The 17,111-nt window shown below is 42.4% G+C and overlaps 1 protein-coding gene across 3 annotated transcripts; it reads right to left on the reverse strand.

Moving 5' to 3' along the window:
• Window positions 1–6,287: 6,287 nt before the first annotated feature.
• ZBTB18 (zinc finger and BTB domain containing 18) lies at window positions 6,288–14,884 on the reverse strand. Of its 3 annotated transcripts, none has more exons than XM_033200637.1 (2): window positions 14,747–14,884; window positions 6,288–9,961 (listed from the first exon to the last, which is right to left on the reverse strand). In XM_033200637.1, the coding sequence occupies exon 2, from the start codon at window positions 9,945–9,947 to the stop codon at window positions 8,379–8,381; it is 1,569 nt and encodes a 522-aa protein (XP_033056528.1). In that variant the 5' UTR covers window positions 9,948–9,961; window positions 14,747–14,884; the 3' UTR covers window positions 6,288–8,378. The 3 variants fall into 3 exon arrangements, with proteins under 3 accessions (XP_033056528.1, XP_033056527.1, XP_033056529.1); XM_033200636.1 differs by lacking the exon at window positions 14,747–14,884 and adding an exon at window positions 12,309–14,472; XM_033200638.1 differs by lacking the exon at window positions 14,747–14,884 and adding an exon at window positions 10,549–12,278.
• Between the last annotated feature and the right edge of the window lie 2,227 nt (window positions 14,885–17,111).

Below are 17,111 nucleotides of genomic sequence, written 5' to 3' on the forward strand. Positions count from 1 at the left end.
CTCTCTCCCTTCCGCACGTCCAGCAACAGCTCTGACAGCCCTGCAGTGACTAGCTGCAAGGAGCAGTGCCTCGTTGTGGTTGAACAAATAACATGTTTTGGAAACCCAAGCAACCCTTTCGTAGCTGGAAGCAGAGAGAGAGAGTGTGTGTGTGTCGGTCAGGAGGATCCTGACAGGGTTTTAGCTCTGGGTGAGCCGGAAGGAGATGGGCCAAAACATGTCCTCTTTGACACCATCAGAGAACGTTCCCCTGTATGTATTTTTTAAATAGTTGATAGGGTCAAAGTCAGGAAAAGAAATAGTATCAATCCCATCTTAGATTCCATTGGTAAACATAGATTGCAGACAATGGTACGGGTAATCATGGTAAATAGATATTTGCATAATGCAAATTTTATCACTTAGGCATAACCAGAATGTTGATTTCAGATTCAGACTTGATCAAAGATGTGCCCAGAACAAGGAATTCAGCCTTTGTGTGCCTCTAAACAGAGAAAACTTCATCTATAAAATGATAGATACCAAAGGTTTGGGGAAGATATAAAATGTTTGCAAAGAGCTTTGAGTCCATTCACCTCCCCATGCCTGCTCCTCCACTTTCAGGATGAATGACCCGGAAGTCACTGTTGCCCCTTCCAGCTGTAAGTTTTTGTGATTTTCGGTCAGTCTCTGTGGAAAAGCGTGTGATGCAGCAGTCTGTAATGGGGATGATCAGGCATATACCGTAGGTCTACAAATAATGGAAAACAATTGGGCCATTCTGGCCACTGAATTCTTATAATTTGAATAACAGAATTAGTTTATTATTTCAAAAGCCACTAGGCCAGAATGCAAATTTTAAAATTCAGGGTACAGATGTAAGCTTGGAATTGTTTTTGGTTAGAAGGCTTAAACGTTCTGTTATGTTAGAAGAGAGAAAAAAAGCATATATGTACTACTAAACAAGAATAACAATAGGAGGATTGATCGCCTTAATCTTTGAGGGTGTTACTTGACTGACTTTTAAACAGAAACACTCCAATCACTTAAAATCCTTCCATGCTGGTCAGGCCTACAAACCGCCTGTCATACTTTGACTAAAAGATTGTTTTTACTGCAAGATAAGCACCTTTACAAAGCAAACTGAATGCATGATGACAAACCCTCCCTTCCTCCCCCTTTTGCACAGAAGTGATTCTAGTGCTGCTTTGAGGCATCCCTCAAGTAAAATAACATATAAATAGAATGTGAGAAATCACCACATTTTCCAGACTTCACACTTACTATGAAAAGCAAAACTTCATTGTGACCCAACATATTCCCTAATTTATTTTTTTCTTTTAACCTAAGGATTTCATCCAATTCGATGTCGTGTATTGTCATGAGCCCCTGGAAAATGCCTCAGCTCTTTCATCTGCATGCTCAGCCCTTGCTCAGTGGGAATATGCAGTTCACTGGTACCCAGTAGTAAATAGGGCCCATTTCAAATACAGTGTTCATTTTAAATTTGTTTCGATTTTTTTTCAGAATGGTAGAAAGTCAGACACAAAAACAAACTTGGCTTGAAAATTCAGTTGTGCAATGGTGTCAAAATCACTTGATGCATAAAATTTACCCTCCTATAGTAAATAAAAGGACATTGAGAAACAGAGAGAACCGACTATAAAGTATGAATTTTAGTTTGCATCTCAACAAAAATCAGAACTTAAAGGAATATTCCATCTGCCAGGCTTCAGTTTCTTTCAGTTTATTCAGTTGGAAAATCTCGGAGATTTTGGAGACCTCAAACAAATTTTATGCTAAGGGCTCCTGGATAATGACTATGGTTTGAATATAAACCTGTCCCATTCTCCTCCGTCACATGTGTAAGCATGCGACCTTCTTTCTCAAAAACAGGTAGTTATAAAAATAACTTTTATAAATTAGATTTTCTTGAGCTATGGTCCTCTGCTCAAATTTCTTCTACTTCATAAAGCTTTTAAGTGACATTCAGAAACCATTATAATTAGAAAAAAATGGATTTTTGTAACACTAAATACAAATCGTTGGCACCAACGTCTATGGTAACTGTGGCTCACAAACGACGACTACGTTTCTTAAATGTTTTAATTATCTATTATTGCACTGTTGTGCTTTTCCAAAAATTATCCCAATAGACATCCTTAGGAAGCTTTGCTGCCTAGTAAACATGTAATTGGCATTTCAATATTACCAAACAGCTAATTTACATGATAGAGTTCCAAAGACATGGTCCACAGAAAAGGTATATGTATATTTTGAGGTTGTTTTCAAAAAGAAATTTTAAGAGAGTCAGATAAAAAATCTAAATGCTCTCACTTTGATCAAAGATCATTTTAGAGCATTAGACATACAAAAATGTTAGGGTCTTTAACAATCGTCTCAAAGGCAAACTGCATTAAATATGATTTTTAAAATAAAATGAATGTATCCTGCTTTACAGTTTTAAGTAATATATATTTATAAATCACACATGATAAGGATACATCCCTTTAAGCTGCCACATATCAAAAGTTAGCTCTGGTTTGCCTAGCATCCATAAATAAGATTATGCTATTCTTTCAAGTTCAGACCATTGTGTATGCATTCTGTATTGAAACAAGTGTAATCTGTCCTATGAATGTTTACCAATATTCAAATACATTTTCCAAGCTCCACTTCAAATTAACTACAAATATACCCTTTACGAACATGAATATTTGGGGCAATATGACTTTTTAAAATTCCTATGTAGTCATATTAACCATACATATTGACATTTAATAAAAGCTACTTGATTTAATGATTAACTACAGAGATTATAACAAACTGTAAATAAGTCATTTCCGTGAATGGACTCTGTCTGGGTGTCACACGGCCTCTCAAAGCCACTCTAAATATCCTCACTGAAACTGTTACTGACTAATGTGCTACATTTTAAAGCCAAATGGGGTTTTCACTCCTTTCCTGCCAAACTAACTAGAGAATGCTCCTATAGCAAATTGCAAGCTTAACTGCAAACCCATTTCCAAAAATTAGAAAAGTAGTTACCTTATTTGGCCATATGTGCCCCAAAAGTCAAGAAAAATTTTGGTTTTCAAAGAATTTTTTTTTTTTGTAAAGTACCTACAGCTAAAGAAAAGTATCGTGACCACATAAACCTAGGAATTATGATGCACAGTAAGTCAATAAATGTTAGAATCGAATCAGGAAAGTTACCTGGATAATTCATCCCTCTCAAAAAAAATGCTGATTTATTTCAAGTTCTTGAATATTTTTAGACAAATACTACCCCATGAACCTAAATTACCTGGATGATTAATTCAACAATTTATTTAGTGTAAGCAGATACAGTATAAAGTATTTAGACTTAAAAAAAAAACTTTTCATGCCATTGTTTCATTTCTGTGACCCCATCCTTTCTGACTACAGTGTTTTAAATTTGGAGTTTAGCTTCTTTCACGAGAATTACAAAAGTTAATTAGTAAAGATTTTTTTAAGGGGTTGGTTCGCAAAAATACTGAAAGTCTAATTTCTAAAATGCCTCTGAAAATGAATATTTCTAAAAACCTTCCATGTCATCAATAAGATCTGATTACTTTAGCTATCCTTTTATAATATTAAGGAAATGTAAGCAAGGGTGAAGGTCCTAGACATCTAAAATGTTTCTTTTTTATGGAAGTAAACCTACTCGGAGTCCAAAGATAAGTGGTTCTACATTTTAAACCAAGAGGTTATATACAAAGATATTTTGCCGTGTTTTTGTAGGCAAAGGTAGAAAAATTTTAACATAAGGGACAAAATCCTGTCAGTGTGATAAACTTGGATTACAGCCAAAATGAAACTCCTAAAGCTCTTTGCTTTTAAAAAATAAAACTATTCCTTTATTTTTAAAGATGGTATCTTTAGCATTTTAAAGTCAAGTAATTTCAGTGAAAAGGACGGAGCTTTCTCTTTGCTGCATTTCAAATTCACACACAATTCACTGTACCTTATCAGCAAATTCAAGCATTGCAACAAACAATTATAACAAAAATTTAGGTCAGTATCTACAAATTAAAATCTAAAATTATCTCAGTTTCCTAGTCAGAGCATGCGAAACTTTTCCTCGTTATAATGGAAATCACTATATGTTTTAAGAATGTTTTAAGCCTTATAGGAATAAAAAATGTTTTAAGCCTTATAGAAATAAAATAGTCATGCAATGCAGTAAAGTTTGAGGTCTTAAGACCATTAAAAAAAAAAAAATCTTATCTGTACAATGGGATTTCTTGAGTCAAGGCTTCAAAGAGTCCGTGTGTGTTTTATACGTAACATGTGGAAGTTCGAGATTTTTTAAGTAGTGCCACTTCTTGGTTAAAAAAAAAAAAAAAAAAAAAAGATTTTTTGATGGTAGTTTGAAAGATTTACTTGGAAAATGAGTATTTTTGCCATTTTAATGTTACCTGTGCTAAAATGCTAATACAGTGTTCTCCTTTTTCCAGCCTTTCAATAACCTATTTGTAGATATTCATAAAAAATGTTAAAGAGAAACTCCATTTGATTCACCAATTAATCTGATAGCATAATTAACCAGAAAGGAAATCCGAAACTAGTATCCTTAACACTTTATACTTCTTGGAGCTTCCCTAGGGTACCCCTAGCACACAATGCTGGAACCACATCAATCTAGCCCATAATTGATTATCTAAAGGAAAAAGAACTTTTCAAAAGTAACTAAAACTATATATTTAAAATATACTTATGTATCAGCCAGATGTCAAAGGAGGGATCAGTTTTAATGGTTTCCAACATGATTACATGACAAATTAATTTCCTCTTTTAAATGTGGCAAATAAAGGATTCCTTCATTTCACTTATCAAATGTGGCAGTTTGCGTCATTAATATTCTGTTCTAGTTTTGCAAAGAAAGTTTTAAGAAGCTATTTCTTCCAAATCATTTCAAAATATTATAAGTATATCCAGTTAAGATTGTTAAGATAATGTTCCTCACTTAAAATTAGATCTTAGTCCATGGAACTAAATTGTCAAGTAAACGCTCAACATCTTCAGGAAACTGTGAGCTACTTTGACTAGTTACTATAGGAACTGAAAATAAAAAGTCCCCTTCCCTCCCTTTTTTATAAGCTTGTGACTGCTCAAGAAATTATTCTATGAGGGTCAAATGTACATTCCCCTTTCATGTGAAACAATATTTGGCTGGTTAAAAGCAAGGGTAAGCTACATACTTTAAAAATTGTTTTAGAAAAAAAAAAAAAAAGGCAGGGGGATGAAAATTAGGATTCCAAATTATGTTATTATACTTCGTGACAAAATCCCTGTGGCTTCCTATCCAAAGCCACCAGGTAGTTCGTAAATGGTATATTTTCAAACTTCAGACCTTATACCCCACTTATGTAGAGGTTAAAAATATTGACCTTACTATAGGCCATTGGATATAAACATAGTTTACCTTTGACAGTAATAATGTAAAATTTCATAGTCGTATTTCTATTTAAGGTTGGAAGTTGGAGACAAGCGCAGATTTACAAAACCTCTCTGTGCCTGCTACCTGACTGCTTGCACTCAGGGTTGTTTGCGACAATTCCCCTAGCATATCATCCGCATGTATGAGCCTTCTGTCAGTTCCCTACCCAGGTCAACCAGCAATGTTTCTCACCCTGACGTGTACCCAACTGGGTACGCATAAAGTTGGGACAATCACAAAAAGTAGGGAACAGAATTCTTTTAAAGGTCCATGTATTTAATTACATGTTTAAAACTGGAGAATTAAAACCTGGAAACTTTCGAGTTCTCACAGCAACAGAAAGGATGTCTATAGCTCATCGTGAACAATTGCATGCCTGCTAATTCAATTGCCTAGAATTCCAGTCATTAGCCAAGCAGTCTTCCAAATTAAAACATCCGGTCTCCTTCAATTTTCCACTTACACCAGAACACAGGAGAATAGATGTGACCAATCAACTTAGGATAAAATTACACATGAAAAGTGACTTATGGTATATATGGATGAGTAGTTGTACAGTGTATTTTTAAAAATCTATGTTGCCACGTAGTTTCATGATTCATGAGTTTCTAGGGAATTACCTCAACATTCTTGATCTAGATTGTGAAAATGGGTCACATTTTTTAAACGTGCATTTAGTATCTTCTTAAGTGACTAGAATCTTTGCACATTTTCCATTCGAGTGATTTAAGGCATTCTAATAATTTCATGAACTCCGATCACAATTGACATTAAAGATGCCAGCTATGATACATATTTAGAATCTACACACTACATAATCACAATAAAAAATACACACAAGAAATTCTCAGTTCATATAATTTATTGCAGTTAGCACACAGTTTAAAAATTCACCAACACACCAATAGTACAAAACTAAACAGCATTATAAGTTATTCCCCCCTCAGGAAAATAAAACATACTATGATTGTCAAAGCTAGATGTCAGTCTAAGTTTTAGAACAAAGGAAGAATGTGAAACTAAGAAAAGAAAAAAGCAATCACTCACAATGACCACAAAAAGAAAATCCAAAAGAAAGTCCGTTTTCTCACAGACATTGATTGTCTTCTCTAAATTAATAAAAATTATTTTAACATAAACTGTATTTAAAAAAAACTAGAAACTCTTCAAGTAACTAAAGATAATGCTCCAAGGCCATTTTCACAGCTTTTTTTTGTTTGTTTGTTTGCTTTAAATGCCATTACAGCCAAATTAACACACATTTAACCAAATATTTCCAAAACAGTCCAGCAACACACAATGGAGTTTTCCATTCAGTATCTTAAGCACAAAAATAGGCTATGTTTACAGTAGTTAAGGCGATCAAATTTGAAACAAAAGCAATTAAAAAAAAAAAAGGGAAAAACAGCAAACGTTTTCCATGCTACTCCCATAGACCTTATTTGTAAGTGCAAGACAGGAAAACAAACACTGTGCAAAATGCTTTTGCCCTGCGTGCTGGTCATTAAAACCACACGTTAGGCTGCAGCCTCTGCTGCCGCAATCCACATAGTCTACTAACCCCCTTCCCCATGTCAATCAAGGCAGTCCAGTCCTTTCAGCCTGGGGCTTTTTCAGTCCATAGAATCTTTTCATGAGTTGGGGGTGGAGGGTGGTGGGTGGGGGGAGAGTAAGGGAGGGAGGGTAAGGGGAGAAAAAGAAAAAGGGAGCAAACAAAAAAAAAAAAAAGAGAGAGAATGACCTCTTGTCAACTTGTGCAGTAGTTATTCTAAAAATGCTCAACTGGGTAAATGTGCACACCTAAACTCTGAGCTGGCATGGGTTTTGTGCAATTAGAAGTTTGTTATAAATGCACACTGCACATGCAAATCTTTAAGCCGTTTGTAAACATTCATATTTTCCTTGTTATGTAGCGAAGTTATCAATTTGCAGCTTAAGTTTTTATTCAGCTTAACAGTTTCAACTTAAAGACAGTGGGAAAGTCAATTTAAATTATATAAAATAAAAATAAAAACAGTGCATTTACGTTCTTCATAACACCAGTTTTTTCCCAAATGGTGCTATTTTTCTAAGGAAATTAAATAATTTTAAACTCACTCGTTAAAGTTATACAATGCAAACAAAGACAAAAAATATATTGAAACTCATGCATTTCTGTAGCGTTAATATTTACTTTTCAAGACTCAACTAAGAGCATCAACACAACCTGTCAAGTTCTTTGACACCCCCCCCAGCCCATGTAATCAATTACAGTATACAATAACAGTAATTCACATTTTTAAACACACACTTCAACACTGCTGAAGCTGCAATATCCTTTTTCATCCCAAGCAAACCTTCACAAGACAGTGTCCCAGTGATCCCAGTGTACTTTCAGCATTTCTCTCACTGGGAACCGTCAGAAAACCAGAAGTTGCCACAGAAAGTTTTAAGTCAACTGCTTGTTTAAAAATAGATAATCCAGCATTTCAGAAATTTTCCATTTGGGTCTAAAAGCATTCAGGTTTCCAACAGCCAGAAAAAATTCATGCAATTTGAGACATATAAAGAGGCTAATAAAACTGGAGGGAATTTCTACTGAAAAAAAAAAATTGTTGGGGGGAAAAAAAGAGCTCAAAAGACAATGCAGTGTTGACAAAATGAAGCCATATGAAAGCATTTTGTGATAGGACGATTCGTTTAAAAGGTTCTTATTGGCTTACTTCCCCTACCCCCTCAAAGGAAAAACAGCTCTCTATTCGGACTTGCTCTAAAGTTTCTTTTATCAGAATGCTAAATTAGTGAGATTCTCATGCTATTCTAAAGTGCAAAAACAAGTTAATATCCCAACTTTTTATTTCCAGGAAACAAGACTGCTTTTAGACCGTACCACAACTATATAGAGATCTATTTATATATATGTATATATATATATATTATTTATATATATATAAAATTATTTCCAAAGTTCTTGAGAGCTATCTTCTAAGGTCCAGTCTCTGACAGTAGGCAAGCTCAGTGCTTCGCTTTTGACCGACAAGGAGTTCACCAACTCACAGTGGAACTTGCGAATGTGTCTGTACAGGTCCCCGGACTGCGTGAACCTGCGCTCGCACCACTTGCAGGCATGCGGCTTCTCGCGGGTGTGCACCACGGCGTGGCGGCTCAGGTTGTGCGAGTACTGGAAGCTCTTGCCGCACTGGGTGCATGTGTAGGGCTTCTCCCCCGAGTGAGTCCTCTCGTGGCGCTTGAGGGTGTACATGCAAGAGAAAGTCTTCCCACACAGCGAGCACGTGGGCACGTTGACATCGGCGGCGGGCTTGCTGCGGATGCCGTCCTGCTCGCGGAAGTGTGTGCTCAGGTGGATCTGCAGGATGTGGGGGCTGGGGAAGACCTTGTTGCACAGGGGGCACATGAAGATCTGGCCCGCGGGGCTCAGGATATTGGAGACGTAGGGGAGCAGACTGCTCTCCATGGCCCCCTCCACCTGGACGCGCTCGCTCTCTGGGGTCATCATCTCATCATCGCTGGCTTTGTCCTCCCGGTCCAGCTCCCTCAAGACCGAGTCCTCCCTCAGAGGAGCCAGATGGGCCGGCTCATACTGTACCCTGTTATTAGTGCTCACACTTTCTTTCACAGTGCTATGTTCCATGTCATAGTCATTAGTGCCAACATCACTCTCATCACAGGAAGCCTCTTTCTCCACCTTCACCTGCACCAGGTTGCTTCTCAGCACGTCCTGTGAAGAGAAATAAGAGCTGTTCAGATTTTCAACTCCTGAAAGGCTGGACTTGACAGACAGGTCCAGCACACAGTCAACATCTGCCGAATCCCTCACGGAGGTGACAGACCTCTGGGACAAAGACTCTGTTGAGCTGCAGGGGCTGGCTACTGTTTTTCCAGCTGCTGTGGCGTGTGGCTCTGCCTCTCCGCCAGCCTGGGGGATGCCTGCTGAGTCTGAGGGCAATCGCATCCACATGTTCCCAGGCTCGGCCGCCAAGTCCCTTTTGCTGGGCAGGATGTTCAATTTTTCATCTTCTCCTTCATCTTCATCACTGGGCAAATCGCCTGCCATGTGGCTGCTGCCATCGGAGAGACTCTCGACTTTGTCCGAACAACTTGAAGCATCTTCTTCCTTTTTGGTGCTGTCTGCCTCCGTGGTAGCTTTCTCTTTCAGCTTCTTTTTGCAGACTTTGACAATGTCATACATGTGGAGATAACTGGCAGCTGCTAGCACGTCTTCAATGGGCAAGTCTTTGAACTGGAGTTTCCCTTCATACATGAATTCAAGCAGGAGAGCGAAAGCGGGGGCTGTAACAATGTCGCTGTTCAGATGAACAATGTCTCTTTTGTCCAGCTGGTCCTTGTAAAAGAGGTGGAAATACATGCTGCACGAAGCCAGTACAGCTCGGTGCGCTCGGAACTGGGCATCTCCCACCAGAACAGTGCAGTCACAAAGAAAACCCTGGTGTCTCTGCTCGCTCAGACACTGCAGCAAATGTCTACTATGGTCTGGAAACTCCATACTGTCTTCATAACCTGGGGAGAGAGGAATTTCTCATTAGAGCCTGGTCAGGAACAACTTTTCAGTGCTCTAGTCCCCATATAAAAAAATTAATTCCGCTTTGGCCGCCGTGGTACATGTCCCTGAATTTCAATCAGGCTTATGACCCAGCACTACCAAATCACACGGACGAGACCTAAACGCGAGAAGGAAAACGTGCACTTTCTCAACTCCTCACCCCCGCCGGACAGCCTCCGATGCATCTCCATCTTCCCTGAACCCAAGCTTTCAAAGCCTTCCTTTAACTACAGTCTCTCACTAAGAATAAGAATTTAGATCTCTTTCAGAAGAAATTTAACTAACTCTACTTATCAAATTATGTCCTACAAAACCTACAAAATAGCTTTAATTTCAAAGGAAACAACTCATATAATAAACAAAGAAAGTCCCAAACATATCCTGGAACATACAAGAAAACTTGTTCAACCATCCTTTTCCTTTTATTACTTTTGCTACTTGACTGTACTTAGAAAGCACAGTTTAAACACACACACACATTTGGCTGATTCAAGAAAAAAAAATGAAATAGCATAATTAGTCCAGAAATTAGCAAACAACTTACTTTTAAAGTCAGAGTGGTACAACAAAAGCCCTGTGTATAAAAACAGATGTTAATGCCTTCAGATTTGCAGGTACAGCACACATGTGCGAGATCAGGAGCTGCACCAGCAGATGGAAAAGATCATCTTTACTATGAACAAATCCAAAGATTTTTCAAAATGAACTGAGAAAAAAATTGTTATGTGTCTTCGTAGGAATTGTACTTTTAGAATATTAGGAACCAGAAGGGCTTTATTTAACTCTGAAAATTCTCATCTAAACTTTGATCCGTTGCAAGACAAAATGAGTTTCCTATGAAAATTAATTCTAACTTTTAAAAATAAAGGCATATAATGCTTAAATAAAACTCAAAAGCTTTACAGGTTCAACTTTTTTTTTTTTAAAGCCTTTTTAGAAAAAAAGAAACTTTATTTCCCCCCCTTGGTTCTGCCTTACCTCAGCCAACAGAAAATACTTTGTTTCAGTATAATTTGATATATTTTTGTTTTCCCACTAGCGTCTATTCTTGCAAATATTCATCACTGCCCTGGTTTTCTGATGAGGGAGAGTGAAATGGATGGAGGGGAGAGGCAAAGATGTACAAAGGGTCAGAATTCAACTGCAGTGGGTAAACTCCTGAAAAAGAAAGACCCGACTTCCCCTTTCCTGTGACCAGAAGCAAGGCTCCACACCACCCATCTCAGCAAGTGCATTTTGGGAATAGATACACTTAATGTAATATTCAGAAATGACTTCCCTTCTTCTTCTTCTTCTACACTTTGCCCAAGACAGACTAAAACTTTATCCTAACCCCAAATACATTCTGCAAGATGCCACTGCTAGAATAAACTAAGATTTACAATACAATCACTTTAAGTGCCCCACAGCTAACATCAATCCTAATCCTTGAGAAGGCTAAAAATAAAGATTGGAGGGCAGCTCACAAGGTAGCCGTGATCAAATTAGGAGGCTGAGAGGACAGAGAGGGACGAAGAAGGAAGCTTATAAACATCTGATCCAGCTGACTCTGGCCATATGGCAGCTGCTGCCCAGATAAAGAGATTAAGAATAGAGGAGTGCGATTACAGCTGTCTGGCCAATTCAGGCAGCTCAAATCTACAAGTTCTAAATTAGTCGCTAACACAAAAACTCCTGCAAATAATTATTGTTATGCTGAAATAAAAGATCTCTTAAATATATATTTGAAAGAGAAGTGAGGAAACCAGTCAAACTATTCTCCTGGGGACAAAAGTTTTTTTTTCTTCTTCTTCTTAAAAACCTTCAGTTTCAAAAGCACTACAGCTGTATGTTTCAGCAAGTGCTGCTTAATGTTTTGAAGAATAAAGTTTCACAGTGGAATTAATTACACAACAATCTAGCTTCTTAACTAGAATAATCTTCTCATATAAGTTTGAATGCTGGATTCCAGACAGTTTAGTATTTCCCCACCACCACCATCCCAGTCAAATCTAAATAGCAATGAACAACAAAAAAGCATTTTAATCCAACGTGATTTCCAAAAGCAGTATTTTAAAGCCTTTCTTAACATTTCAAAACTTGACATATTTCTGTGTATTAAAGTTATTTACTCGCTCAAGTAAAAGGGATAAAAAATTAAAACTAAACAAGCTCAAGACTTTCAACTCCAGTAAGATGTTCATTTAATACTCAATTTCATATATTATTCCTAAACTGGGTTAGAAAAGTAATGTGATTTTTAAAATTAAATAAACAAAACACCAAAACAGAAATATGCTCAATCTAATCTCTTGCTACTCCTACCTTTAGGACACATAAACCTGATTAAGTCCTTTCCTCTGAGTCCTGCTGGCTCCAGGTCTGTTACATCGGTGGAAAAAAAGCAGACTAAGAGAGACAGATGCAAAGTGGAGATGATGTTAGAGAGGAATGAGATACCTTCTCCACCACAGATCCGCACACACTAACTCCCTGTCTGTGTGTTAGAATAAAAGGCTGAGGGATGGCAGGCTGTCAGCTGCTCTGACATCATGTTCAGATGGAAATGCTACCTCCAGCTGTGCTCCTTTTAATGCCATATGCTACTCCTCTACACTCCTGCCACCAGCTTTTTCTTAGGAGAACTTTTCTCTTCTGTTAGTATAAACAAAATACTTCAAAGTCTTCCTTTTTTTCCAAACTTTCTAACAGAAGAAATTGAAAAACTCAGCATATGGAGTTCTACTGTATTTATGGAATAGCAACACTTCTGTCTTAAGTTGGTGGACTGGCTTACATACTGACAGCACACTCAAGCCACGGTGCTATTCAGGAAATCCAGATACACTTTTATTTAACTCCAACGTTTAGCTTCTAAGGCAGTTTAGGGATATTTTTAAACCAACCCATTTGACATCTCCAGTCCCATTTCAACATTATTACCGCACTTTTTTTTCTGCTGAGATAATGGTATACATGTCTCAAATGTTGGCAGACTTCTTCAGAACCATTACTTTGGACTGGTTCACTTTATTATTTCACTCTTATTTAATTACTTATCTACAACTACCTTCTCAGAAAAATTTCTTACACTGCCACAGTCAATGCAAATTTCAATTCTCAGTACCAACAAACTGAAACTGCACTTTCTGAAATCCTGGAAAGTACTTCAGTTCAACGAGACCAATTAATAAACTGATACAACCTGCTACAGTCACTTAAAATGAATGCTGCACCTGCATATCTGATCTTTCTGCTCAGAAAAAGCAAAACCTTGCCTTCCCCTTGATCTGTGTCCCTTAACAATCTTTTTGTGTGGTGGGGGTGTCACTCTGTAATGTTTAATGATCACAAGAAAATCTTTGTGTGGGGGGAAGCCAGGTCTAGTTAGTTTGAGAACTTTTCAGCCAGAGTTTGTGGGTCTTTTCTAAAAGCTGATGAAACTGTAACGCGACCCGGGCTGGGCTGACCCAGGGTGCTGCGACATCTCTGAATGTCAAATACATCTCCTCAGACTCTTGGGAGGGCGAGGGGTAGAAAAGGAACTGGGGCCTGAGGCGTCAGCGTCCCAGCCCTGGTGATAACCACTTCGTTCCCATTAGAAAGTCGTGGCGGAGAGTTAAATAGTAACAAAACCCGACGACTCTGTCCTGTCCTCCTCGCTTTCCCAAAGTCACAAACCTAACTTTCTCCAACTTTGCGGTGAGTGACATAATTATGAACGCTTAGTCCAGAAGACATCCTTGGGCGATCAATTTCTTCCCAGCCACACCACCTATTCTCCACAAATGCCCTCGCCCCATTCCAATATATCAGACATTAATCACCCCATTTACCCAGTGGGGTAGGAGGTGAGTGACAGTTTAATGAGTCCCAAGCACCGCAATGGGCCAGCGACTCCCACTCCACAAATCAACCCCTTCACGTCTCGCTACCGCGGATCCACAGAGATTTTGTGAGGTTGGGGTTTTGTTTTTCAGAGAGGTGGGGGCGGGGATGCCGAGTGGGGAAGCAATGCAAATCTTTACGTAGTTCGCCGTGCATAAAACACACGGGGAAAGAGGAAGGTTAAAACCACAGGGAAGGAGGTGGAGGGCGTAGAGCCGGTGCAGCAGGAAAACACCTTCAATAACAGAGGAGAAAACAGACCCGGGTCACGGCAACAACAAAAGAAAAGTCGTAAGAAGCAGCCAGCGGGAGGAGGGTGGTTGCTACCGCTTCCCCGACGCCGCGACGCGCGAGCCCCCGGGGCCTCCGGGCAACTGCACCAGCCCGGGAGGGCCCCCTCCCCTGCCGGCCCCCTCCCCCGGGCGCCACTGCAGCTGCACCGGTCCCCGGAGCCGCGGCCGTCCCGGGCGCCACTGCAGCTGCGGCGGATCCCAAGCCCCCTCCCCCAGCCCGCCGCCCTCCGCACCCGAGAGGCGCCACCGCAGCTGCACCGGCCGGGAGCCCGCCCCGCGCCGCAGCTGCACCGGCCCGCGGGGGCGCGGCGCGGAGCCGGGAGCCCGCACCCCGCCCGACCCCGCAGCTGCAGCGGCCCGTCCCCGCGGCCGGGCCTCCCGCAGCTGCGCCGCCCCCCGCCGCCCCAACAGCGCCAACCACACAAACTAACTCCACTCGCGGGGGCGCCCCCGGCCCGGCCCGCCCTCCGCCCGCGCCGCTCAGCCGGCCGGGGCCGCACAGCTGGCGCCCCCCGCCCGCCGGGGTGCCGGGGCGCGGAGGGGGCGCCGGGTCAGGGGCCAGGGGCCGGCGCCGGGACTCACACGGAGCGGCCCTAAGTCACCGCGTCCCCGCCGCCGCCGCGTCCTCCGCCTCCTCCTCCTCCCGGCCGCAGCCGCCGCCGCCGCCGGACTTGGTGGGCTTCCTCCGGCTCTTGCCCCCCCTCCCTCCCGGCCCCCCCGCCCCCCAATCCCGGCTCCGTCGCCCGCTCCCCCCCCGCCCCTCCCTCCCGCCCACCCCCGCTGGCAGCCGGAGGAGCGCGGCGGAGCGAAGAGGGCCCCACTCTCAACGGCTCCCCATGGCAGCAGCCCAGCGGCGGCCGCAGCCTGCCAGACACAGCGAGGGAGCGAGCGAGGGAGCGAGCGCGGAGCCGCCGGGCAGGGTGGGGGGGCGGGGGCGGGGGGGGCGGGCGCGGGGGAGGGGAAGGGAGGGGGCGGGAGGACGCACCACGCACGCACGCGGCGGCGCCGGCCAGATGTTCCCCCCACCCTCAGTCCGCCCCTCTCCTTCCCCTGCCTCCCTCCCTCCGGGCGTTGGGCTTCTGCGATTGACCGAAAGCGACTGGACCGGCGCTCCCCGCCCGCCCCCAGCCCTCAGACTCCTCCAATGGGAGGGCGGCTCTTCGGGAAGGCGGAGGGGGTGGCGGGCAGTCGTCGGACTGACAAGGGAGCCCAGCCAATGGGGATGGCGAGCCGGAGCTGCCCTTCCGCGCGTGCCAATCGCAGGCAGCAACTGTTGGGGTGGGCGGGGCTCGGGCGGGCGGGGCCCCGGAGCGAAGAGGCGCGGGGCGGAGTCCTCGGGCGCAGCGGCGGTGGCAGCAGCGGCGCCCCTCTGGGTGACTTGGCCGTGAGAAAGTGAAAGGAGCCCGCAGGCGGCGGCGACAGCTGCGCTGGGAGGGGCTTGTTTCCAGGCTCAGAGGCCCCGCGCACTCTGGGGGTGCGGAGCGAGCTTTTCGGTGTGCACCGTGACAACCACAAATACACTTTTAAACGTAGTGGGGCTTGGCTGCTGCGAGTTACGCAGGTATCCTGGAGAGGCAGGGCACCCGGGGACACGGATGACTCGAGGCCCGCTTCGGGTGTCTCTGCTCCCTCCCGTGGGGGTGACGACGCCCGGGTCCCTCGCCTGCCCGTGCGCAGGGGAGCGGGACCGAGGAGCGCTCTCCCTCCGTCCTGCGGCGTCCCGCGCCCAGGTGCACATCGGGGAGCTGGGGACGTGAGCAACTCAGGCAGTTTCTGGGAGCCGTTCTTACGTCATCATGTCACGGGCAGAACAGGGCAGAGCGCCTGCCTTTCTCACAAAACTCTCCTGTCCCTCGTGTACTTACACTGTTACAAGTAAAGACTTCCCCAACTGACCAAATTTTAGAGCATTACAGTAAAATTGGTACTTGCAGATGCCTCAGCTTGATTCCTTAATTGATACGTATCTAGCCACAACTTTAAACTGCCGAGGGACGATGTAAGACTGCTGTGTCGCTTTTCTTTCCTTCAAATCAACTTTTACTCGGTACCTGTTCTTGGCAATTAAACTGCGTTAATCACAGCCACAAAGACGTGGAACTGTCTGCCGTCAAGAAATTGGAAATCGTGTTGAGGCAAGAATTACAAGTAAAAAGTTGAATAACAAGTGGTGGGGGAGGGGGAATGGCTGAAGAAAATAGAAAAAAACAAAAAACAAAAAACCCAACTTGATAGAGAGGAAGTCAGTTCACTAGTAATTGTCTAATGAAATGTGTTTAGTCTTTGCTAACAGAACCCAGACTGGCAAGCCTGTTGCTAACCAACTTGCCAGGAGACCTTTCAACTGGGCAAAATGTGCTTTCACTTTGTTCCAGGTCAAATGGGTAAAGTAGCTTGAAAGTATTGTGTGGGCAAATCAGACATGTTGAATTGCTAATGAAGTAAAAACAGGAGCAGACAGAATTCCTGGAACTGAAATAGCTTTGGGATATCTTGTTAGAAACAGTAGTGATGTGTCTACTTTTTTCTCAACCCTCTACACCCTCTTGATTCATCACTGAGGTCAAGGATATCCTGTGAGAACTAGAGTTTTTGTATTCCGTGAAGGCTATTGTTGTATCTGTGCTGTCGATGGATTCTAGGTCTTTTCAGTCTTGCAGTAGAAGGCCCAATTTCAGTCTGACCTGTTTCAAGGTAGGGAATAAATGTTATTCACGGATGAAATATACAGGCACACAAAATGAGATGTGAAAAGTGCATGTTTCACCAACAAATTCAGGGAAAAAGAAATGTTTGCATTATCAAAGCTGTTTCTCATCTACTAAAAGTTAAAATTAAGGAGAGTGACAAATCTCTAGATGAGTAGACATAAAGTAATTGATAGTGTCAGGATATTAAACAATTCATGAAAGTATTAGGACACTCATTATCTCCAAAAACCTTAGAA

The sequence above is a fragment of the Trachypithecus francoisi genome, unplaced genomic scaffold (assembly GCF_009764315.1).
Source record: "Trachypithecus francoisi isolate TF-2019V2 unplaced genomic scaffold, Tfra_2.0 Lachesis_group5, whole genome shotgun sequence".
NCBI classification, from domain to species: domain Eukaryota; kingdom Metazoa; phylum Chordata; class Mammalia; order Primates; family Cercopithecidae; genus Trachypithecus; species Trachypithecus francoisi.